Here is a 27,202-nt window from a genome sequence, read left to right on the forward strand (position 1 = left end):
TTTGCTCTTCCTTACATTCTTTTGTTAAATCAATCAATTTTTTTGTTCATTCTTTTTCTTGTTCATTTGTTGTCATTTTCTTCTGCCCTTTGTCTGTTTTTTCTTTCTTGTTTGTTTGTTCTTTCTTTTGTGTGCTAAGTTTTTCCTTTAGTTCATTATTTCTTTGTTATCTTCACACTTTCAATCTATCATTCATTCTTTCAATTAGTTCACTCTTGCCATAATTTGTTCAGTTTTGTCTTTGATCTTTCTACAGAATGCTGACGAATGAATTCAGTGCTGTAATGTTTATCCTCTAATCTTTCATATGTGTATTTTTCATGTTAATTATGTTGTGTAGTTTTACACACAGACACAGATGAGGCGTTAAATCCTCTTTCTGGATCATTAGACTCGTGTCCAGTAACACACACACATAAATTGTCACAAATACAACAAAAAGTTTTTAGTTACAAATTACTTATGTACTTAAAATACTTAAACATACTTAAAATACTTTCTCATCAATTTAAATAAAATACAAAATAATGCTGTGAAAAATTTACTTAATTAAAATACAAGTAATTTGCAATTTGAAAATACAAAATTTACAGAATATACTTAAGTACTATTTTGAAGTGCAAGAGTAACTGTGGAGTTAGATACACGTAAGGGTAGAGAATATCAGAATATCATTGTTTAGTGCAGAAGATGCCCTTGTGACGGGGAAGATTTGCGAGACAGCGAGAATGAGCTTCTCTCACATGACAGTAAAGTTGACATCTTACTTTCTTCTGACTGCTGTTATCAATCTCTCTACTTTTTACCTCTTTTTGAAAGTTGTGAAAACACTTTTGTGGCATTTTTCTTTTTTCTATTTGAGCAAATGGGAACACACACACAAAAAAATATTTAATGCAGTCTCTCATTCACCACTATAGAAGTTTACCCAACAATGACGACTTCCACTTCTGAAAAACCCAGAAATATGAAGAGTCAATAGGACGTGTTACGTGGTTTGCTTGCATCTAGCCAAAAACTGTGATAGGCTATTTGGTAGTCATATTTGTATTTTACATGTCCATGGTTCTATTAAGCTTGATAATTAAAGTTATTATATGCGAGAATAAAATTACATATTTAAATAAGTATTTTATTTAGTAAAATACAGTCCCTCAAAGTATTAAATTATAAATTACATTTGATTTGTTTTTGTAATGGAAATGCAAATGACAAAATACGCAAAAGTAATTAAATATGTATTTTAAATACATTTAATTAAAATACTGCCCATCTCTGCACGCACACGTCTCTGGGTCTAGTGAATATCTGTTTGTAGTAAAATGCTCTAGATCTCAGATGTGATTGAAGTCTTACTCTAAACCCTGATTTAGATGCTTCACAACAGAACAGGATGGAGAATCCTGCATATCCTAATGAGTATTATGTAAAATAGACTGTAGTGTATCTGTGTTTGTGTGATTGCAACAAAACGGCAAGGCAGTTCAGCAGCCGCCCTGCTGTTACAGTAACACCAAAGCACTATAATTACTGACCTGTGTGTGTGTGTGTTCAAAGACCCGATTAAACCCGTCTGCCTCTCTGATAACTGGTTTAAAGCACATTTTCTATAGATACAAATTAGCAACTAATGCTTTATTCTATACTAGAATTTTGTTCAAAATTAACTACATTTAAATAATAAATCAATAAACAATCAATTAATCTTCCAAAACGTGTTTTTGTCTTATCCTGATTAGAGGACCAAAAGTTAACTTTAATAATGCAGACAAATGTTATGACTTGATAATAAGAGAACGTGTTTAACAGGACAGATGCAGTGAATTTATTTCAGCATAGATCCAACAAAATCATTACAGATAATTCTGATACTGAAAAAATTAAACCTGTATGTATTTTATGTACAATGTTAGTTTAAAGTGTTTTTCATATAAATAAAAATGAATACATAAATGAAATTATATTCATTGTTCATCAATCCAGCCAGTACAAGCTAAAGGTGCTGCACTTTCAGTTTCCTTTATAGTTTTGTAATAATTTTCCTCAAAACTAGATGGTGACAATTTTACAGTAGTGTTACACGAAGATGTGCTGATAGCTATTCTTAGATTTGGCAATTAAAAATGACACAAATTCATTATAATAGGACACAGTAAATCAAAATCTAAAGCACAATGATGTAAATATGCACAGTGCAGAACTAAGTCCGGCTATAGTGAGTAAAAGAAGAAAGTCATATACACTTTGGATGGCTTGAGAGTGAGTAAATTAATCTTTCATTAGTCTTTGTCTCCCTCTGCTGGTCGAACACAAACACACATATTCAGGCTCTATATTTTCTCTGTAACAAAACTCCAACCTTTTTGAATTTATACTGTGCATTTATACAAATAAAATTGGTCAATCTATGAATAAGAAACTGTATTTTTCTGCTCTGAAATAAAAGGTGATTCACTGCCACATCATCAGGTCTGCCAAAGTATTGTTGAAATCTAAAAGAAGCCTTAATTTATAACAGTGAAGTCACTGTATCTTCAGTCTCTGTTGTTTCTGTTGACTGTGAGTCTCTGTAGCGGATCCTTATTCACCATCAGATGATCATCAGAAGATCAGACTGTCATCTAATACCTAAAATATAACACACAAACCGTCACATATGAAGTATGAGACATTACGTCTGTCACATCTTTTCATAAGAAAACATAGCACTAACTAGATAAGATATATTAATTCATACTCAAACATGATAACATATCTGATGTTCAAAGTCACTTAACAAAATCAAAATGAACATGAAAGATCACTTTCACAAAACAGACATTTGATACATAACCAGCAGAAACGATCATTACACACCACTACAAATTTAATATCAGTTAATAACAAACAACCCAAGTCTCAGATTATCACAAACAGAGACAGTTAAAGGATAAAAGCTTGAAATTTGCATTAATATTATTATTATTATTATTATTATTATTATCAGTCATAACAATATGAGCAGAATTTAACAGTTTAAACTTCAGAGACCTACAGAAAGTGAAGCTGAATTTAAGACTCATCTGATTATCTCAGACAAAATATTCACACACAAGTTGTGTTACTGAAGTGAAAATATGATGAAAATTGTTAAAAACTATTGTTACCATAGAGTATTCAGTTTATAATGTGGATCATCCTTCAGATCAGAGAGCAGCTTCACTCCTGAATCTCCAAGTTCATTCCCATTCAGATCCAGTGATCTCAGATGTGAGGGGTTTGATCTCAGAGCTGAAGCCAGAGCAGCACAACCTTCATCTGTGACACCACAATTAATCAACCTGTAGAGAACAATGACAAACATTAAGCTTGTCTCCAAAGTTAAACATAACCACTTAAAAAAATAACAACAATAACAATGCTGTCAATATGAAATATATGCAAATACTCACATACATCAGATAGGATTAAGGGATGAAATATACAGTTTGTACATTATGAAATCCTTATTTTCTATGGGAAGTCCCCATAAAACATAGAAACCCAACGTGTGTGTGCATGTTTTTTCCTGCATTGAAAATTTTTGGCGGCTGCCAAATAAAAATTGTGTCCTGCTAAAGCCTTATTTGGTCAGTTATTGTGATTTATTAAAAATCAAAAAGCCATTCTTTTAATTTCTCCACATTCTTTGTTCAAGTTCCCTCACAGTCCCACCTTATAGGGCCATTAAGGGAGGGTCTTTGTCTTCCCAGGTGTGAAACATCAATATTCATGATGATTCACACCTCCTCGCATACAGCTTTCTTACACAAAACATGTCTTGCAGATTTTAATCAATACATTGTTTTATGTGAATAAGTGGGAAGGATGATTTTCACATCGTTTTGAAGAAAATATACTAGGCTACGTGATTCAGTTATCAAAAGTCTTACAAACAAATAATCAGTATGTGTTTTATAGCCTTATTTCAGTGACTTAATTTTATTTATTTTTTACAAACCACGCATAAACGTAGTTTTCTCAAAATTACATACATGCTGCTCACATATTATTGTAGCAGAGTTTATGCTGAATACAGTGTAATCAGACTTTAGCCATGAAAATTTTACAAGTAACAGAAATAAGAACAAATGTCAGAGCATGTCTTACCACAGGGTTAAAACCAAAAGTTATATTTGTTAACATTAGTTAATGCACTGTGAAGTAACATGAACAACAACGAACAGCTGTATTTTTATTAACCCTCTGGGGTCTGAGGTGTTTTTGGGGTCCTTGAGATGTTCTGACATGCCCTGACATTTGTGCTTTTTTCAGTTGCTTATAAACATATTAATGGAAAAGGTGTAAATTCACTCTATATAGCACAAACAGGACTACCATAATATGTGAGTCACATGTATGTACATGTTTTCATTTTTGAGAGAATAATGTTTATGCATGGTTATTGAAAAAACTAAAAATGAAAGTTTCTGAAATAAGGCCACAAAACACATACTAAATATGTGTCAATAAGACTTTTGACTAATGGATTTTTTCTTCAAAATGATGTGAAAATCATCCTGCCTAATCATTCACATAAAACAATACATTGATTTAAGTTTTGTGAAACACTTTTAGTTTGGAAAGCCAATATGCGGATGGGGCGTAAACGCTCCAACAGCATCATGCATATTTAGTAGTTCACACCTGATGAGACAATGCCCCTGCATACTTAATGAGCCATTCATTCAGGTGTGTCACCTATAGCTAAATTAAATATACAAGCTTCATAAAAATGATCATTCTAGAAGAAAATTTCAGATGGCATTTAGAGGCTTTTGCATCTGAACTCTTCATATATATATATATATATATATATATATATATATATATATATATATATATATATATATATATATATATATACACACACACTACCAAATTGGTTCACAGTTAGAAGCATCGCAATTTTTTTTATTTTTCCACAAATTGTGCTTGCAAATTGTATAATATCCAAGGTAAACATGTCTAGTAATTGTGCAGTTAATTCTCATACTGTATTTTCAGTTTTGGAATATTTATCCTCTCCCCAAATTTGTCACTAATAAAACACAAAACAAATTATTTAAAGAAAAAAAATGATATTTACCTTTTAATAGTTTGTTTACATCTACCTTGTAAATATATATTTTTTATTAAAAAGGTTACAATTACAACAACAATTCAAGTGTAATCTTTCTTTGTAAAAACTAAAGTATACAAAACGTATTATTTGATGACTTTATTTTTGACAAAACATACTATATTTAACATATGAGCAAAATTGGCAAACAAAAGCTTATTTGATGTGGCAGTCTATTGTACAGTAAAAACTTTATAATCTATTCAAAACTAGTCGACGTCTTTCAAAACTAAAGTATACATTTTATCATACGTATTTCAAAGTAAAGGATTCATTAGTTAGTTGACTATTTTTGACAAAACACATAGAGTATATATTCCTCATCTCAGTATAGCAATAGAGTTTGCTAAAAGCTGTTCATTCAATAAAGCAGTATTTGAAAATCGATAATATTTTGTAAAATTACATTTATATTTGCATTTATGTCAAAACCTTGACACTTTTAAACATCAAAATGACATTTATTAATATGTATTCATGTCAAAATGGCATATAAACAGATTTTCCTATTCAATTTTGCATGGAAATGCTTCCAATACGCTTGCGTGTCGCGTGAAAAATAGGCGTCGGTTCTATTTCTAGCATGCACGCGTCTCACGCAGGCAGTGTGCAAACTCTAAACTGTTAACATGGGAGCCGAAATAAAAACGGACACGCCACGCAGCTGAGACGCTTACGCCACGCATCCAGTGTGTCACCGGCCTTATCCAGCTGATGTGGGCGTTTCACAGGTTTGTATGGATCGCCTCACATTTGCGTTTGTATAGCGCGGTCTCCGTGGGCGGAGTCACATTAAAACTTAATTAGCTGAGATGAGAACGACTGACATCTCTCTCTTTACATACATATTACATAAACTGTGAATATTTGTTTTTTATAAAAAATTACTTCATTTAAAAGAAGAGAATTCAAGCTTCATGCCTGTGTGTCTGTATGCCTGTTTGACTGAGTATTCGCTGAGTTACAGTTCATTTTCGGACGCGTTTCAGAATTGACTTCACTGACGGAGAGTAGGCAGAACTCGCATCATGTTTATTTTTATGTTTATCATGTTAAACACTTTGTTTTTATTCTGAGTATACACAAAAAAAATACACACTAAACAGGATCGATTGATGTATAACACAAGCATATAAGATAAAAATTAATATTAGTATTTCGATTTTTTTTTTGTACTGATAAGGAAAAAACGAGCCTATCGCGCCGGCGCGATAGCCGACCCCAGGGGGTTAACTAACATCAACAGAGATTAATGAATACAGTAATAAATGTATTGCTCATGTTTAGTTCATGTTAGTTAGCCCAATACATTAATGTTAACAAATCAAACCTTATTGTAAAGTGTTAACAACAAATAATTTAATCAGAACACCTCTGAAATGAGAACGTAAGTGTTCTTACCCCATTTAGCAAGAGTTGTTAGCAAGATTTAACCTTAATAATCTACAGTATTTTCAGATTATTTATTTGACAATGTGTAGAAAAATTAGCAAAAAAATTATTTAGTTCTGACTGGAGTGAGGTGAAACCATAAAAAAAGCGCAAAGCAAGTTGTTGTTACCTAGCTGCTAATTTCATTCAATTGTTGTTTATATGGTAGAAAATTAGACTATAAGTTAAAATAAACCTTTTAATGCTACTTTTTTTAATTCTACCTAGGTCAAGAAAGGATGACCGTGCCTGTCGGCCACCACCAAAGACCATTTTTGACCCAGGAAAACCCCTGGTGTGTGTGTGTGTGTGTTTGTTTGTAAAAATGAAGGAATTCTTAATACCAATGTAATTAATGTCTATTAAAGGCTGTATTAAAGCATTTAATGACATTTTCAGATTTTCTGTGACCTAAAGTGGGAACTATTTATGGTTAAGTTGTAAACTCATTATCTAACTCAGCATTTGAGCTAATTAAAAAAGAACACTTTGTTAATTACAGTGATAATGAATGAGGAACTCAATTTTGATATAGTCTATTAATGTATTAACTACAGTTTATAAATAATCAACTATAATAGTTGATATAATAGCAAATGATATACAAGTGCTCTGTTACTGTTAGGGTTGGGAATTGAAAATCGATTCCAATACTAGAATCGAATACTTCATATCACGAATAGGATACTTGTTATACAATTAAAATTGATTCCTCTTATCAATTCCTTTGAGAGCATTTCAATATGACTTTAAGCCAGTGGTCGCCAAATGTCTATGTAGATCTTTATCACTGTCCCGGTAGCTCCCAAAAATAACAGGAAAAATAAGTACAAAAAGCACATCAAGGCTCGAAAATTGAACTGTGCAACCTCAATTTATTTGGGAGCATTTGTGAGAGTACAAATAATTGTTGTGATGCAACCTTTTTTTCTAGAGATGCACCGGTCGACCGGCCATAAATTGGAAATGGACGGTTTGTGCTCCAAACACATGATCGGCAACTGGACGGTTTTTAGCTTAATTTTGGCTGATCTCTATTCCAGACTCACAAACAACCTGCATTGCAGTTGTTTTCCGAAATATCATTTGTATGAAAATATTACGAAGTCTGTTAACAGGATGTTAACACTGGCCAGAGACGGGACACGCTGAAGACAGACGCAAAGAGGAGAGCGCAGACGGGAAGCAGAAAAAAATACCAGGCACAGCAAGATCACTGTTCGCGATGCTTGAAATATAAGAATAAAAACATCCAAAGAAACGCTTTTTTTTCCATAAGCTCCACCTGCTGTCTGAGAATGAATTTGCATTTTCAGTCAGTCCATCTGTTTTTGTTTTATGCAGGTGTACGTGTCTTATGTAACAATTTCACAATGCTAAAGTCAGACCATTCTGTATTTGCACTAAGTCTTGAAATTATGCAATCTAATTTAAATCAAACACAACTGCTCATGCTACATATGTGTAGCAGACGGGACACGCTGAAGACAGACGCAAAGAGGAGAGCGCAGACGGGAAGCAGAAAAAAATACCAGGCACAGCAAGATCACTGTTCGCGATGCTTGAAATATAAGAATAAAAACATCCAAAGAAACGCTTTTTTTTCCATAAGCTCCACCTGCTGTCTGAGAATGAATTTGCATTTTCAGTCAGTCCATCTGTTTTTGTTTTATGCAGGTGTACGTGTCTTATGTAACAATTTCACAATGCTAAAGTCAGACCATTCTGTATTTGCACTAAGTCTTGAAATTATGCAATCTAATTTAAATCAAACACAACTGCTCATGCTACATATGTGTAGCATCTTTGTTTGGATTGTGATTAAAAATACAGTGGTTGACTAATTTCATTTTTTTAAGGCCAGTTTGGACTGTTATAGAGCAAATTAACAGCGGGTATCGGTAGAGGTAGATCTTGCCTCTTGAGAGATGACTCTCGCAATGTTTTCTGTGCTGCACACACATCCAAGCGTGCTCACAGAAAATGTGATTTTAATGCGATTTTAAACCATTCAAGCATGAGACGACTCGCACGCTGTTTTTTTTATTCCTGCTGCAATCTCTATAATAACACAAATCAAACAACAAAAGACAAAATTCACTTGTTCTTGACCGAGTAACTTTTGTAACTATATTTGTAATGTATAAAGTACATTGTTATTTTACATTTGATTACAGTTTCTGTAACTAAATACCTGAAAATCTTAAAACACTATTTCAATCGTATCTTTGTTTAGTTGTATCTATTTGTTGTGATTAAAAAAATGTATTTGTTCTTTTTTAATTACTGAGTGTTTACTTTACTTTATTAATGCTTGAAATGTATATTAGTTAGGCTAATTGTTTTTCTATAGTATTTTTAAACCACAGGCAAACATTCCTTGCATAAGTGTTCTTTAGCCTGTTGATTTTTGTTTATGATTTTCAGCTACAATTAAATGTTCTGCAAAAAGACAAAATGTGAATGATTTTGAAGTTGTTTTACCTTATTGTAATTGAAATTAGGAATTGATAAGAAAAGGAAACGATAAGCAGGATGGAAATCAGATTCGTTACAATTCAAACGATACCCAACTCTAGTTACTGTATACTTATGATTAAGTGTTACCGTTATTTCGAACTGGTTGCCATTAAGTGTAATTGTTAATTTGTTATGCAATGGTGTGATTCTACAAAACAAAACAAGACAAAATAAGCAAAGTAAAGATGAATTTGACTGATAGCATTATTTTAGCTTTTCAAGACTTACATGGATATGGCGATATATTTTTATCATGAATTATTTTGGTCACGTTTATCATGTGGTGTAGTATCTGATATGGTGACAGTCCACAGACCACTTTCCCCTTTTCAGCTGCAGCTACACATTATGAAGCGATGCTTATGCTTTTGAAAGGGTGGTCTGTTTGCACAAACATTACAAGCTAAGTTGATTTACATTGAAATATTTGTGAATTAAAAAAAAAAAAAAAAAAGAACTCTTCACTTTAACCTGCGTTGTCTGGTTTGTTTGGCTTATTTAAATCTTAGTTTTACTTTCTTTTGGGGGATATTAATATATTAGATCTAAATGTTCCTTTTCGGGTAGACTCTTCACCCTTGCTATCTACTGCCGGCAGAATCTGACGGGTCAAGCAGGAATCTCTTGCTAAACCGCCGGATGGGGCTTATTCCAAACGATATTTTGTGCACACCACATAAATATTAATCATTATTCACTTTCTGTCTTTCAGTCTTTCAGTCTTTATGGGAGAGATGATCTTACCCCAGTTCCTCCAGTTTACAGTGAGGATTCTCCAGTCCAGCAGAGAGCAGCTTCACTCCTGAGTCTCCTAGATTATTAAATGACAGATCCAGTTTTCTCAGTTGTGAGGGATTTGATCTCAGAGCTGAAGCCAGAGCAGCACAACCTTCATCTGTGACACCACACTTCCACAACCTGTAAAGAAAAATGACACACTCTTTACTCTCTCAGATCAGACACACAGATTGAATCAACAGACTCATATGCATTACACATATATACTCTTGCAAGTAATCAATTTTCTAATCTTGTATGTTTTCAATGTATAAAGATGTGTGAATGATTTACATTTGACATATTTATTGCAAGTAGTAACAAGATGAATGAAGAACTAGAACATTCCAGCTTTTTGTAGTTTTTTTTTCTCTTTTTATTATTTTTGTCTTAAATATATTGTTTTTATACTCTTATATGTTATAATTGAATACCTGTAATATTGTGTCATGTATGCTGATTATCAGACACTCTTGGAGCACCACCTGTGATAGAGTTTTACTTGTGGTAATTAATTTCAGTTAATGACCCCTAATTGCTAATTTATCAAGAAAAGGGTGAATGTTTGTTGCAGAGTGAGCACTGAAGACAGCAATGTGCTGAAACGTTTGCCCCTGTTCATTTGTTTAATTCACTTACACTTTGCCCAATGCAATCCATAAAATAAAATGAATGTTTTGAAAGACTTCTGTAGTCTGTACTGAATCCAGAGTGCGGCCAGCCACCTTCTTGTTTGTTTTACACTTTATTTAAACAGATGTGATATTAAATTCATTAATGGTAATCATGTTGACTCTCAATTGTTTTAATGAATGTAATTAGGGCTTTCACAATTCTTCTATTAATTTTGAGTACTTGATTTAAAAAAAAATCCTCAAATGCAATTTACCCATGTCGAGTAACCGGCAAAATACTGGAAGTGGTTAATTCCAAGGATGAGAATCTATGAACCGCATTATTAGAACGTTTACTAAGGCTAGGCTGTGATTCAATTGAATAAATATATGCCCTGCCGGTATAATAATTCTCAAAGCTGCAATATTTCTCAGCATCTAAGAGTGGCTTCGATCACAGTGAATGCTGCTCCACATGAACTATAATCATTTATATACATGAAGCGTCTCTAACTCAAAATCTGCATGCTGAGACTTTAGGGCTTATAGTGTACATCTGGAAACACAATGTGCGTAATTTCATCAAATTTATCAGGTAAATCATTTATAAACCTACGCCAACACAGGAGAATGTCATTATCTTTCAAAATATGCAAACTGTTCATCGCAATTTAAAAATAAAAGTTTAATATCTGAGTTTGAGTTTGCTGTCCAAATATTCTTGTTCGAAAAATTACAGTGGCTGTAGCATTACTGTCGTAAAGAAGTTGTCAAATATTAAAGATTAAGTGAACATTTAAATGTTCATGTCGTTTGGCCTATATTAAATAGGGATTTGAACTGCTGTAAAGTGGAACAACAATCACCAGGCTGTTGGCACCCTCTGAAGGCATTTGTTATAATCCATATTGTGATTGTTTATACAATATATATTGTGTATTTTAACTGTATTGTTCTATGTAACCATATGATTACTTGCTTTTGATACTTTATTTGAACCAAATATATTTGAACCAAATATTATTGCCCCATTGTTATTATATATGTATTTTAAGTCATTTTAAAGGCTATTGTTTGCTTTGGTCAATTTTTATTACCACAAAAAATTAGCCAGTTACTCGATTACCAAAATAATCGTTAGTGACAGCCATAAATGTAATACTTTATGAATAAATGAAATTATAAAATTCACAGTGACTCAGTTTCATGCGAGTCTCATATAATCTTACCTCAGTTCATCCAGTTTACAGTGAGGATTCTCCAGTACAACAGAGAGCAGTTTCACTCCTGCGTCTCCTAGTTTGTTCTCAGACAGATTCAGTGTTCTCAGGTGTGAGGGGTTTGATCTCAGAGCTGAAGCCAGAGCAGCACAACCTTCATCTGTGACACCACAATTGTAAAACCTGTAGAGAACAATAACACTCTCAGATCAACAGAGACTTAATTATTAAAGAGAAACCAATAACATAAGCTCAAATCACCATGTTAGATGGATCTTGGTCTGTCACAGAGCACAAAACAATTCACGGAGCTCGGAACGAGGAGTGTACAGGACAGCGGCATCCATAAGGGCAGGAATTATGGTCACGTTGACCCACGTAAGATGATTGACAGCTGTACGCAGAGAGAGCGCCGAGATCACAACTTACGCAAACCAGGAAAAGAACAGACAGTGCTGTCTACGCTGTTTTAGTTTTTCAGATCGATTAGTTTTTCAATATTCCTCCAGATATGCACACTTTTGGACTAAAAGCTCTAACGGGCACTATTCAGTGAAGCTATGTAAACAAATAAACCGCAGCAGACGTGAGAGAACGTAAGTACATGTTTTTATTCTATTCAAAATATAAATTACAAATTGATTAGTCTGCAATCCTGACATAAATTAAGAAATGAATGTCACTGCAACCTAGTTTTATCATAAACAGTGGTCAAATATTGAAGCTGGAGTCTTTAATCTTTCTACACTGCAAAAAATGCTTTTCTTATTTAGTAATTTTGTTTCAAGTCCGAATATCTAAAAATTCTTAAATCAAGGTGCAATTACTAAAATTAAGTGAGTTTTTGCTTAAAACAAGCAAAATTATCTGCTAAATGGGGTAAGAAAAATAATCTTGTTTCCGTTTGAATTACGATTAATTTTCTTAACCCATTGGCAGATAATTTAGCTTGTTTCAAGCAAAGGAGTTAATACATGACGAAGAATAGCAAGATACAAGGGATTCCTTCTTAAGATTTATCTATGGAAAGAAAGAAAAAGAAAAGGAACAAGGAGGAAGAAGCCAAGCAAGAGAAGCGAATAAGAAGTGTTGTAAATCTGTTTTCTAATAAGTTGTTTTTCAAATAAAATGTTTCTGAGTGATATCAGATTGCGTTTTTATTGTACTTACCTTATAACTACATCTAACAAGAGGGTAACAAGCACTTTAATTTACAGCCTGCAGATGTTATACTTACCCTGTAACTACATGGAACGAGTATATTTCTCCAGTATTAAAAAAAAAAAAAAAGTTGCAATACTTTTACTTGACTTCAAACATGAAAGTACAAACTAAAACAGCGGCACTTTAGCTTTCAAAACGAATGACTGATATGTACCCCGTAATAAAAAAATAAAAAAAGCCTTTATGTATTGGTAAACTATTATTACAAAGACTATGCAGTGTATGTTCTCGTTAAATTGTGCTGCAATGTTTCACCACGTCATAATCTGCGACATTGACACAATGTAGATCTTAAACCTCTATATTTTTATATTATCCAGTTTTCTCCAATTAAAATTAATGGACAGTGTTAATACTGACTGCTGAGATTGAGTGTGTTTAAAAGTAAAGAGCTATCAGTACTGCAGTATCACCTTAATGAGAAGCAGCTCATGTTTTCAATAATTTACAGATCGACATGAACGCTTCAAACTGAAACATTTTTAATCTCTTAATTCATATGAACAGACATGATGTCAATTTGATGAATTTGATCATGGTTCAATAGCTTTGCTTGTAACTAATGTAATAAGTCATTTCCCTGCATTTTATTCCATTTTGATGTTACTTGCAGTGACAGTTTCATGTGAGAGTCACGAGTGAACTTACCACAGTTTCTCAAGTTTACAGTGAGGATTCTCCAGTACAACAGAGAGCTGCCTCACTCCCGAGTCTCCTATATTATTCTTAGACAGAACCAGTTCTCTCAGGTGTGAGGGATTTGATCTCAGAGCTGAAGCCAGAGTAGCACAACCTTCATCTGTGACACCACAATTATAAAACCTGTAGAGAACAATGTAACTCAGATCACTCTCGTACCAAAATAGAAAAAATTGTTTGCTCCTAATTTTAAGAATTTTTTTTAAACAATTTATTCAATAGTTTTACTGTTATTCTAAGAGATTATGTCTCTATGTGGGAGAAAACAATTATATAAAACTGATATAACGGTATAACTGATATATAAGTGTATATATTTGAAAATAAATTTCTCACACAAATGTAAATGTAGTTGTGTATATCACAAATTAGGTCAGAAAGGACAAGGGTTTTAAAAGCTGAAGTGTGATATTTATATATATTTTTGTTAAACCATTAATTTAGAATTAAGGATTGTAATGTTTTAACAGTGATGATTGTTCTCCGTGTTACTTACTCAGCTGATCTAGTTGCTGTAACCACAGGCAGCAGCTTCTGAAGAACTTCATCTGCTGTATTTTGTGCTTTCAGAGTGACACTATTTGAAAATAAAAACAAGTTAATTATTAATGCTAATAATAATAATTAATATCATAAATAAATAAAACTACATACCATACTAAACACCCTCATATTTCTTTTAAATTACGCACTTCTTTATAAAGGGTAGGCAAAAAAGTTTTTTAATATCTAAATGTAGAAGCTACTAAACGTATTCGGCCAACACATTTGTTTTTTCTTTTTCTTGTTAATGTTGCTGTAGCATGTCTATTAGTCTGCATTTACACTACAACACTTAGTGCACAGGTCTATTTTGACATACCAGATTTTTTTTGTCCCATGCATTATGGTCATTACTTTGTCAACCATAGCTATTTCAGGAGTGCTCCTCAAACAGAAGGCTGCATCCTAGTGAGGTTGTGTCTTTCCTAGCCCAGTCCTTCTGAGGCGTGTAGGCTCTAATCCTCAGCATTAAACACTAGAATGAGACGGTCTAGTAGGTGCGCATGGCTCCGTCACACGTTCCCACCCCCCAGAATTACGGCACTAAAATACTATTAAAATTAAAATTAATGTTTTTAATTTAAAAATGTTTTAAAATCTTTATATTAACTGGCTTTTTTATTAATGCAATACAGTGAATGACAGCTGTGTGTGTCTCCCAGTAGCTTACATTATTGCCAGTTTAGTGTTAAGTGATTTTTACACCAAAACAAAAGATAACATATATACCTTCATCTCCAAAAACAATATTTTTGTCTTGTAAATTCTTACTGAACTCAAATAAGCTCAGTGCCGACTAACTTTCCATTAGTTTTTTCCTGAATTGGAAGGTGTGCAAAGGATTGTGGGAGAATGAAGGACACGAAGGATACACTTGATGCATCCTTCAAAAGGAGCTGAATTAAGGATGCAAAACGAAGGCTGCCTTCAAGGGATCCTTCAAATTGGGACAGCCTTCACAGGTGCTTGAAAATGTGGCACCCAATATTTGCAGCCTTACTAGGACTTAATTCTGTTTGAGAAGCACCCGCAAATTATGTGCAATATCCCAGAAATCAATCTTTGCCCTGTGATTTAAAAACCTCTGATCTCTTAGTTTCTCTTTGTTCATAATGTTTTAGACTGTAATGATTGTTCTCAGTGTTACTTACTGATCATTTTCAGCTCCAATTAAGTTGTACAGCTTAAACTCATGCATTGTCTGCTCGGACGTCAACAACACAAAAACTAAAGCAGACCACTGGGATGAGGAGAGTTTCACATTGCGTAATCCTCCACGGCTCATATGAGGTTGAGCTTCATTTACTAGAGAAAGATCACCCAGTTCATTCAGACAGTGAAACAGATTGATGTATTTATCTGGAGAGGGATTCTCACTGATCTTTTCTTTAATATAATCAATTGTTTTCTCATTGTTGTGAGAGCTGTTTGCTGTCTGTGTCTTTAGTTCTTGTAAGAGACTCTGATTAGACTCCACTGACAGACCCAGAAGGAAACGAAGGAAAAGGTCCAGATGCCCATTTTTACTGTCTAAAGCCTCATCCACAGCTCTCTGATGGAGATCAGATAGTGACACTTTGTCTCCATTAGTTGGTTTGGTAATCTGGTCAAACACATTGATGTTATTGTTGATAAAGGAGAGATGCACATATAGAGCTGCTAGATGTTCCTGAATGCTCAGATGAACAAAGCAGAAGACTTTCCCCTGACACAAGCCCAACTCCTCTCTGAAGATCTGAGTGCACAATCCTGAGTAAACTGATGCTTCTGTCACATCAATGCCACACTCTCTCAGGTCTTCCTCATAGAAGATCAGGTTGCCTTTCACAAGCTGCTGATAAGCCAGTTTTCCCAGTTTGATAATCATGTCTTCATCTTTCAGTTTCTTCTCATAGTCCTTCTCATGTTTGATGTTGGTCTGAATGAGCAGGAAGTGTGTGTACATTTGAGTGAGAGTCTTGGGAATCTCTCCTCTCTCTGCTTCACTCAACATCTTCTCTAAAACAGTGGCTGAGATCCAGCAAAACACTGGGATGTGACACATAATAAAGAGGCTCCTTGATGACTTCAGGTGTGAGATGATCCTGTCGGCCAGACTCTGATCACTGATTCTCTTCCTGAAATATTCCTCTTTCTGTGTGTCACTGAAGCCTCGTACCTGTGTCACTCGATGGACACACTCAGAGGGGACGAGATCCGCTGCTGCTGGTCTGGAGGTGATCCAGATGAGAGCAGAGGGAAGCAGATTCCCCACAATGAGGTTCGTCAGCAGCTCGTCCACTGAGGCTGATTCAGTCACATCACACAACCTCCCAACGCTCTGAAAATCCAGAGACAGACGACACTCATCCAGACCATCAAAGATGAATGAAACTTTATACTTATCAGTGAATATGTCCATTTCTTTGGTTTCAGGGAAAAAGACATGAAGAAGATCTGAAAGACTGAGTGTTTTGTCCTTCATCAAGTTGAGCTCTCTGAAAGGAAGTGGAAATATGAGCTGGACGTCCTGATTCTCTTTCCCTTCAGCCCAGTCCAGGATGAACTTCTGCACAGAGACTGTTTTTCCAATGCCAGCGACTCCCTTTGTCAGCACAGTTCTGATGGGTTTGTCTTGTCCAGGTAAAGGTCTAAAGATGTCACTGCATTTGATCGGTGTGTCCTCTGTTTCTGCTATTCTGGACTGTGTCTCAATCTGTCTCACCTCATGCTCATTATTGATCTCTCCACTTCCACTCTCTGTGATGTAGAGCTCTGTGTAGATCTCATTCAGGAGTGTTGGGTTTCCCTGCTTTGATATTCCTTCATACAAACACTCAAACTTCTGTCTCAGATTTGATATCAACGTGTTGAAGACTTCAGGAAGTTCAGAGTCATGGCTGTAAGATTAAAATACCAGATTATTACAAATGTTAGTGAAGTAAAAAGACAAATTACAAAATGGATTACTTGTTTGTTGTATTAAGGGACAGAGAACATCATTGGGTTTCTTTCAATTATTAGTCTTGAGTGATGTGTATTGCAACACCTAAAATTAAACAAAAACAACAAAAGTCCTATATTTTACCTGAAAACAGGATACATGCTTTCATTAAAGTCTTGTGGTTGAATCACAGGCTTTAACACAGTTTTGTTTTTAACTGGTCTGGATGGAAGATTTGACCTTAAATCAGAATGAAGAGGGTAAAAAAACAAAATCAGACACACTGATATTGATGTAATTGTGTTATTAACGGAGTAACTTACCAACAGCTTTTACAGAGTGTAAATGCACTGCTGTATATTAATAACAATTTCATAAAAATCAAACACTATAAGCATAACTTTTACAGAATTTATATACCTGAGACCAGGCTGTGTTTTTCCACATTTTTAAAATAAGTGGCAGATTCATAGAGCAGATTCACAATTCAGAAGCACATAAGTTAATTTATGATTTACTGTCTGTCTGAACCAAAAAAAATAAAAGCGAACTATCTGAACTATACTGAATTACATTGCATCATATTTTTTTCCATTGCATTGTATTGCATTGAATTGCATTGTTCAATCAAAATCAGATCGCACTGCATTGTAATAGGAGTGAATCGTATCGCAACTGCTTCATATGCATCTTTAATGTATCGTATCGTTTGCTATGCTTCGACAGAACTGTTTTAGAACCAAGTAAAATAAAAAGCATACAGACCAACAAACTTGTATATGTTTTTTACTGGAATCTTCTGTCTTAGGAAAGACCAGGGAGTGCTGCAAAACTTTTGCTTTAACATCTGTGTCTCAGACTTACAATGTAGCAGGTACATGTGGGAATAATTGTAATCAAATTATACTTTAATTGATATCTACTATGCGTCCCTAAACTGGATGAATTTGTGTCAAGTGCAAAGAATGCAAGTGTCGAGATTGAGTGCGTCAGATATAGTATGTATCATTTGTTTACTGTTGACGACTAGGCGTGCGTAGACAGAATCACTGATTGAAGTCAGAAGTGTGTAACCAGCTAGTTTACACCAAAGCGACAATAGTTGTTATAATCATAACTATATACTTCAGTGTTTTTGTCAGTTTCCTGTAGCTCAGCCACTGAAATTCCAGTGAAAACAACTTGTAGCTTTCAGACAATATATAACACAATATGCTTTTTTCTTGTTCTTGTTTTACCACATGGATAAGCGTAATGTGAACGGTCTCTTACAGGTAAAAAGACAGACGGCAGTCGCTTGTGTGAACAGCATATTTGCATATTTACCAGTAAAGTCATTCTGGCAATTTTACAGTCATTTACTATGTGAAAGGGCTAATGTTACAACCTCCCTTACTATTATTGTATCCGTTATGTTTTTCTCCTGGTCTTCTAATAGTACTAACAACTTGAGCAAAATATCCTAAGATAATTAAAATTCTTGTTTAATCAAATTATTGTACCTGATCTGATCTTGTATACATAACACCAAATATGCTGTTGTCGGCACACTTTGTAGACAAAAACTTAGTTTCTATAACATGTATCATATTTATAATAGTTTATTAATACCATATTATTAGTATACATAAAAAGGTATATACTATAAATGTTCTAAATTAGTTGTATCTTAGCATAGTAGGGTACAATTTTATTTAAAAAAGTAAAGATTCTGAAAGCATTGAATGATATCCCATAATAATTTACTATAGCTTTACAGTAGTAACAAATAAATATATTTTATTATATGAAGTGAATAATATTTTTAAACATGATGGTTTCATTATAAATGTGGTGATCATCTCTAAGGTGGACATCCAACTTAATATATAAGATATTTACCATCTGAATCTAACCATGTCATGTCAATAAATGGAAAAGTCAGCCAACCGTTTCTTATGTTAATTTTTGTGCATTTCGTCCCAACAGCAGATCCTAGGGATGGTAAGATTCTCCGATTTGCATCGGTATTAAAGATAACGATGCGATGCATTGATTTAAAAAAGTGTGCATCGGATAAAAGTTGGCATTTGCATCGCGATGCTTTGTTTATAACATATTTGCATCGGTAAAAAACGATTTATTTATATATAATTATTAGTAGACTAGATGCGCTATACTTTTATTATTCAGAAAGTGACCAATAATTTGTGACCAGTATTTTATATGTAGATTGATTTCTCATCTCTAAACTGTTTCTTAAGCGCATTCTCTCATCAGCACTACTGCTACGTGAATATGATGTTTCACAACACTACTGAGACCGAGGCGTGTCCTGAGAGTCACATAGAACAGTGGTTTTCAACCTGTAGGCCACGACCCACTTTATTACGATTGTAATAAAGGTAAAGATGATTACAGTGACATACAGGATTCGTATATTCGGCATGTGCAAGCCAATTATTACTGATGTGCAAACAAATCGTGTAAGTGCGCTCTTGGCACACTGATCGCTTTAACATAGTATTTCTTCATGAACACAATTCTATTCTATTGGCTGAGGAGATTTAATACTTCATAATGGATCCGTATCGTATGCAGTCCTTTGGCATCTCCTTGTGGTCTTGCTTGGTATGGCAGGTTGACTTAAGCTTATTTAAGCTACAGTATATTTGAGCAGAGAAAGTACTTTTAATTTGTAAATAATGTCTGAGAATTATGTTTGCAAAAAAGAAAACTGAGGGTATAAATCTATCTTGCAGTATTGATTCGGAGAGGAGGGGGGCCTTGTAGTAAAAAAGGTTGGGATCCACTGACATAGTAGAATAAAGATTAACAAGGCAGAGGTAGAGCTGCATCTTCCACCAAATAATCACAAATCCAATGTTTGGAGACACACGTTACACAATTCAGAAGCACATAAGTTAATTCATGATTTTCTGTCTGTCTGAACCAAAAAAATAAAAGCGAACTATCTGTACTATATTGAATTACATTGCATCATTTTTTTCCATTGCATTGTACATTGAATCGCATTGTTGAATCAAAATTTGCACTGCATTGTAATAGGGGTGAATCGTATCGCAACTGCTTCATATGTATCTTTAATGTATCGTATCGTTTGCTATGCTTTGAGATACATCCCTAGCAAATATGCCTTTTACCTCAAATACAATACTTTTATATATTCTTCCATTATTGAAAAATTGGTGCTTTACTTACCTTGAACAAAACTGAAAATCATTAACAAGACCTTTGCTTCAAAATATAGTATATCATTTAGCGATTCTCATTTGCTACCTAAATCTACATTTTAAAAAAACATTAATCTTTATATTAAATTGGCACAGAATCAACTTTTCGCTGCTGCCCACGATCGCGTCAATGATCATCCAAATTTCCATGTGCATCATCAAAAGCGGTTGTGAAGAAAAGTGTTGAGCTGAATTTTTGTGCCACCAGTTGTACCAAGGGTTGGTTACAGAAACCATATATGACCGGCATGTAACGAACCAAATCAGAACTAAGATTTCGGCACCTCATTTGGGTGCCACTTAAATGCCTGAGCTGTCGAGCTGGCGGCAAGGGACTGTCTTTGAGTGAGTCCTTAAACCGTTCATTCAACTAACGTTCAAAAACACACTTCATTCTAACATAAATGTGGGTGTAGAAAAGAAGAACTCTTTAAAAAAAAAACACTGTTCTAATACAAAAATCTAATACTATAAGCAGATCTTTTATAGAAATGTTATTCTGAGTACCTGATATAAGGCCATTTGTCTCCAGTCTTAAAATATAGTGGCTGATCCATTGACCAGTTACTCTTCATAGACACACAGCTGGACTCTGGGTTTGAGCACTTCTGCTGGACTGAACTGGAACAGAGAACAGATTGAGTTTAATCCTTTAGATACTGTGTTCATTCTGTATGATAGGAACCATATTAATATAAACATTCATCTTGCATAAAAAAAGGACTGAGGAAACTATGATTTTTTTCTTTAATATTTTATGTTAGTATTAAAGGCTCATTATGTAAGTTTCGCCACTAAAGATCACTTATTCAAAACAAAGGTGTAGCTTAACGACACAGTGAATGAGTTAGGAATCATGGGAGTTGTCGCCTTTAGTTCTATTTAATTAGTTTAATAATTAGGTTAATTGTGATAGTGGCACCAGCTGCTGCTGTTAATGTGGCGTATTCAAATGACTTTGACAGTCCATTTACACACTGCAAAAAATGTTTTTCTTACTTAGTATTTTTGTGTTGTTTCCAGTCCAAATATCTAAAAAAATTTAAATCAAGAAGCATTTACTAGAGAAGTAAAATGACATAAGAAATTCTATTTTGTTTTCAGATAAACAGAAAGTAATTTAAATAATTTTTGCTTAAAACAAGCAAAATTATCTGCCAATGGGGTAAGAAAAAAAATCTGAATTCAAATGGAAAACCAGAAAAAAAATCTTAATTCAAATGGAAAACAAGATTATTTTTCTTACCCCATTGGTAGATAATTTTGCTTGTTTTAAGCAAAAATTACTTAAATTACTTTGTTTATCTGAAAACAAAACAGAATTTCTTATGTCATTTTACTTCTCTAGTAAATGCTTCTTGATGTAAGAATTTTTAGATATTTGGACTGGAAACAAAACAAAAATACTAATTAAGAAAGCATTTTTTGCAGTGCATTTGCACAGTTTAAATGCATATTGCCTGTTGTACACAGTTGCCCTAAAGATGCTGGGGTGGCGGTGGAACCGGGGCTTGGGCCCATCTTCGCTGCTTCCAGCTATATTTATTATAAATAGTTGTGTCTCATTGTGCTTCCCTGTGAACTAGTTTTCCTGAGTTGTCTGATAAGTCATTATGTTCACCTGTCATCTAGAAATGTTAATAGAAATGTTAAAGAAATGTTTAGCATCATAAATGTCTTCACTGTCTTTTTAAAAAACTGATTGCACATTTACAAAGCGAGTCAGAGAGCACAACTATATCATTAGTCACACCACACTTAATAACATTCAAAAAAAAGCAAGATTTCAAATGGAATGGACTCCAAGATGTAAATCAGGACAGCACTAAACTCAGGATTTAATATATTCTTCAAAAACAGGATATTTTCTAAAACAAAGGAATAAATATGATTATTTTTCATTGAAAGACAATTAAATACATTCTCCAAAAATGCTGAAGTAAATTCACAATATATATTTGTATGAGAGATTCAGTGGACGAATACATTATCCGAAACTGATTCCTTCAAGGTTCCTTGAATTGATCAATTTTCCCAAATGAATCGGGTAATTACGATTAATACTAATTCATCATTTAAACCCTTCAAGCTTAACTTTACCTGTATTCTAATACAGGTTTTTTTTTTGTCTTTTTCAGTTTTTAAGTCAATGAATCATTTTCTTTTGCTTTGTGCTTTAGGTTGCTTGATTATCATTAATGACATGCTTATATGAGGCTGTTGTCACTTTAAGACCATATAAATGGATCTAATATAATGATAATTAAAAAAAAAAATTGACACATAAATGTGTGTATTTGACCGGTCTGACCAAACTGAATTCAGCACGAGTGCGCTTTGGGTGTGTTCAGTTCAAACAAGTCCCGCTCTTCTCATTCATCCAGTGTTTCTTTGCTGCTCTATGGTGTTCAAGCAGTCCTGCGCTGCATGGATACATTTACAAACAGAAAAACTATGTAGAAAAATCTCCATCTATTGACATCGTCATATCGCCCAGCCCTCCTCTGCACCTCCTCTTAAAAAAACCTGTTCTAATACAAAAATCTAATACTATAAGCACATCTTTTATAGAAATGTTATTCCGAGTACCTGATACAAGGCCGTTTGTCTCCACTCTTAAAATATAGTGGCTGATCCATAGAGCAGTTACTCTTCACAGACACACAGCTGGACTCTGGGTTTGAGCTCTTCTGCTGGACCGAACTGGAACAGAGAACAGATTCAGTTTAATTCTTTACATTAATATGGTTCCTATCATACAGAATGAACACATTAATCTAAACACATTCATCTTACATCAAAAAGCACTTTGAGGAAACTTTGATATTTTTCTTTAATATGTTATGTTAGCATTAAAGGCTCATTATGTAAGTTTTGCCGCTTATGATCGCTTATTTAAAACAAAGGCGTAACTTAACGACACCGTGAATGAGTTAGAAATCATGGGAGTTGTCATCTTTAGTTCTATTTAATTAGTTTAATTAGGTTAATGGTGATATTGGCACCAGCTGCTGCTGTTAATGTGGCGTATTCAAATGACTTTGACAGTCCATTTACATTTACAGAGTTTAAATGCATATTGCCTGTTGTACACAGTTGCCCTAAAGATGCTGGGGTGGCGGTGGCACCAGGGCTTGGGCCCGTCATCGCTGCTTCCAGCTATATTTATTATAAATATTAGTGTCAGAGTTGTGTGATAAGTCATTATGTTCACCTGTCATCTAGAAAGGAAGGTAATAGAAATGTTATAGAAATGTTTAGCAACATAAATTACTTTACTGTCTTTAAAAAAAAATGTATTGTACATTTACAGAGCGAGTCAGAGAGCACAACTATATCATTAGTCACACCACACTTACTAACATCCAAAAAAGCAAGATTTCAAATGGAATAGACTCCAAGATGTAAATCAGGACAGCACTAAACTGGGGATTCAGTATATTCTTCAAAAACAGGATATTTTTATAAAACTAAGGAATAACTATGATTATTTTTCATTTAAAGCCAATTAAAGACATCCTCCCAAAATTTTGAGATAAAAAAATAGAAAAAAATCACAATATGGTAAAAAAGTTTTTCAAGAGTTTCAATAAAGGAAGAACAAACTGAAATCTCTTCTGTAAAAAATCCACTATGGATATTTCCTAAACAGGATTTTGTAACCTTTGGGCCAACAGGGAATGTCAGAAAGAAATTTAAAGAAACCTCAACATCACCAAAGGCTATATCAATGAAAATCACCAACAACACTTTTGTTAGCCTATCCAGTTGAACCCACGATCATTTTTTTTTTTTTTTGCTGTATCACCCAGCCCTACCAGTACCGTGCCCAGAATATCAATCTTATCAATATTGAATTATTATGGTTTATGGACATACCGAAGCTAATTTAATAGAACTGACAGATATTTGTATGAGATTCGGTGGACGAATACATTGATTAAATATCCGAAATTGATTCCTTCAAAGTTCCTTGAATTGATACATTTTCCCAAATGAATCGGGTAATTAAGATTAATACTAATTCATCATTTTAACCCTTCAAGCTTAACTTTCCCTTTATTCTAATACAGAGGTTTTCAAAGTCGGTGAATTATTTTATTATTATTTTATTATTATTATTTTTTCTGTTGTTTGATTAACAATGACGTGCTTGTATGAGGCTGCTGTCACTTTAAGACCTTATACATGGATCATTTCATTTTGACACATAAATGTGTGTATTTGACCAGTTTGGCCAAACTGAATTCAGCACGTGCACTTTGCATGTGCACCACAGAAAGCCTCCTGCCAGTACCGAATTCAGTTCTCTGTCGCAGTTTATTGTGCTTTTAATAACTCAAACAAGTCCTGCTTTTTCTTCTCATTCATCCAGTGTTTCTTTGCTGCTCTATGGTGTTCAAGCACTCCTGCGCTGCATGGATACATTTACAAACAGAAAAACTATGTAGAAAAATCTCCATCTATTGACATCGTCATATCGCCCAGCCATCCTCTGCACCTCCTCTTAAAAACACCTGTTCTAATACAAAAATCTAATACTATAAGCACATATTTTATAGAAATGTTATTCTGAGTACCTGATATAAGGCCGTTTGTCTCCACTCTTAAAATATAGTGGCTGATCCATAGAGCAGTTACTCTTCATAGACACACAGCTGGACTCTGGGTTTGAGCTCTTCTGCTGGACTGAACTGGAACAGAGAACAGATTCAGTTTAATCCTTTAGATTACTGTGTTCATTCTTTATGATAGGAACCATATTAATATAAACACATTCATCTTTCATCAAAAAGCACTTTGAGGAAACTTTATGATCTTTTTATTTAATATTTCATTTTAGTATAAAGGCACATTATTTAAGTTTCGCCGCTAAAGATCCCATATACAAAACAAAGACACAGATTAAACATCGGAGAGCAATCCGACAGTAAACCATGTTCATAGATGAAGTAATGTATTAAAGTTTTATTAATGTTCCTGTGGTATGAAGCAGGGCATGCCGAGAGACAGACATTATACGTTTCTGTTTTTATTATGCTTATATGCCGCTGCCACTCCTGTTGTTTTGTCGTTTATGATTATTTTACGATTAAACTTACATTTAACAGGTGCAATAAGTTAAAAATCACCAAAACAAACACACCCCCAACCCAAAAGGGTAACACCAGTGTTTCCAATTTGGGGATCACCTAATTTAACATCTTTATCCTTGTTGCTGATTTATATATTAATTTTATGACAAGGAGCTATTTTGCCTATATTTAAATAAAATTAGTTTACTAATTAATTTTTTATTTGGGGCAATTTGTCCTGCATTTTACATAGGCCTACAAACATAGTTCAATAAACACTATGGATTCATAGTTGAATCCTAATAGCAAGTATAAAGAAATTAATATTTCACAAGTAGTAAAAAAGCTCATTTGTGTGTGATTGCATTTCAGTCTTTATTTCCCTTGACGAAGTGTGAGATCATGCGCCGCAAACCCACACATTTTTTAAAAACATACCAAGCATAGGTCAGCCTGTTAAATGCAAGAGGCTCTCCAAATATAGATCTGAATGAAAGAAGAAAAAAAAAAAAGGTTATCAGTGGGTCTGTCCAGTAACTAATTATGCATATATAGCGACCTGCACTGCATTTTCAAACGATTTTTCAATTGCTCATGGTGGACTGTCTGACTAGCATGGGGCCGGTTATAGCCAATGCTGCAAAAGGGCAAAATCTTTTTCTGTAATACAATATTTAACAGTGTTTGTTGAAAGTACCTGCATCCTATAGAAAAAGCTCCATCTCTGGATCCTTGTGAATCAGCCATGATGAAGCTGCAGGAGAATCTGATGAGTTTGATCTCCTCCACTGACTCTGAATGAAAAAAACAAATCATTTCCTTCATAATTTAGCTGAACATATCTGGAGTGTGGGAGAAAAAGGATCATGTGACTGCATTAACTCAAGCTCAGTCATGTTTACACGTGCTGTTAAACTTCTGAAGAATCGCAGACATCACGAAACACAAAAGAAACATTGAAGTGAAAGAAACACGTTATTAAAGATTTGATATCAAACAAACAAGCACTTAAAATGTCCTCCAGAGATTAATATTAATATGAGGAAGTCACCACACATGAACACTCACCTTGATCAAACTTTTACAAGATAACGGTTCTCAAATCCTCCAGCTTTAACATCATAAAGACACACTGAAATTCCTGCATAAACGTTTTTATAAAATACTTTTATGATCTGTTTTTCTGTTTCGTGTTCATTTTTTATCTGATTAAAAAAGGTTAACTAACTTACTTTCACTTTCCATTTGTAGAGAGAGAGAGAGAGAGAGAGAGAGAGAGAGAGAGAGAAGGAAAGAGCGAGCGAGAGAGAGAGAGAGAGAGAGAGAGAGAGAGAGAGAGAGAGAGAGAGAGAGAGAGAGAGAGAGAGAGAACGAAAGAGCGAGAGAGAGAGAGAGAGAGAAAGAGAGAGAGAATATGTTCTATAGGGGTTTTATGTGTTTTTTGGGGGGGTTAATTGTTTGATTTGCTGTTCTCTCTCGCTCATTTCGTCAAGACGTTTCGCTCATTTGCTAATGACACAGGAGTGTTATCCATGACTCATAATGTATCACTCGAGCGGATTTCTGACCAGAATACTCGATTATTTCTAGATATACAGATATCTAATCAATCTTAAACATGTAAGGAATAATATTGAACTCACTTTTCTCGAGTGGACGCACACAGTGATAAACACTGCAGCGCGACTTCCCGGACAAACTTCACTGCGCCACAACACCTTCTTCTTCTTTGTGTTTATTACTTCTTCTTCTTCTTTAGGGTTTAATGGCGGTTGGCAAACCAGTTTACCGCCACCAACTGGA

General features: G+C 34.2%; 1 protein-coding gene across 2 annotated transcripts; it reads right to left on the minus strand.

Moving 5' to 3' along the window:
- Window positions 1–1,801: 1,801 nt before the first annotated feature.
- Window positions 1,802–27,202, minus strand: LOC311091356 (protein NLRC3-like). 2 transcript variants are annotated; one of them, XM_084127273.1, is made up of 14 exons: window positions 27,043–27,202; window positions 26,097–26,191; window positions 25,838–25,885; window positions 24,905–25,018; window positions 22,914–23,027; window positions 20,832–20,945; window positions 17,236–17,331; window positions 15,320–17,047; window positions 14,122–14,202; window positions 13,575–13,748; window positions 11,712–11,885; window positions 9,836–10,009; window positions 3,147–3,320; window positions 1,802–2,628 (listed from the first exon to the last, which is right to left on the minus strand). In XM_084127273.1, exons 2-14 carry the CDS (start codon window positions 26,144–26,146, stop codon window positions 2,622–2,624), a joined length of 3,048 nt encoding a protein of 1,015 aa, XP_083983399.1. In that variant the 5' UTR covers window positions 26,147–26,191; window positions 27,043–27,202; the 3' UTR covers window positions 1,802–2,621. The 2 variants fall into 2 exon arrangements, with proteins under 2 accessions (XP_083983399.1, XP_083983400.1); XM_084127274.1 differs by lacking the exon at window positions 25,838–25,885.

This window comes from Abramis brama (genome assembly GCF_963993115.1).
Source record: "Abramis brama genome assembly, chromosome: 10".
Classification (NCBI taxonomy): Eukaryota; Metazoa; Chordata; class Actinopteri; order Cypriniformes; family Leuciscidae; genus Abramis; species Abramis brama.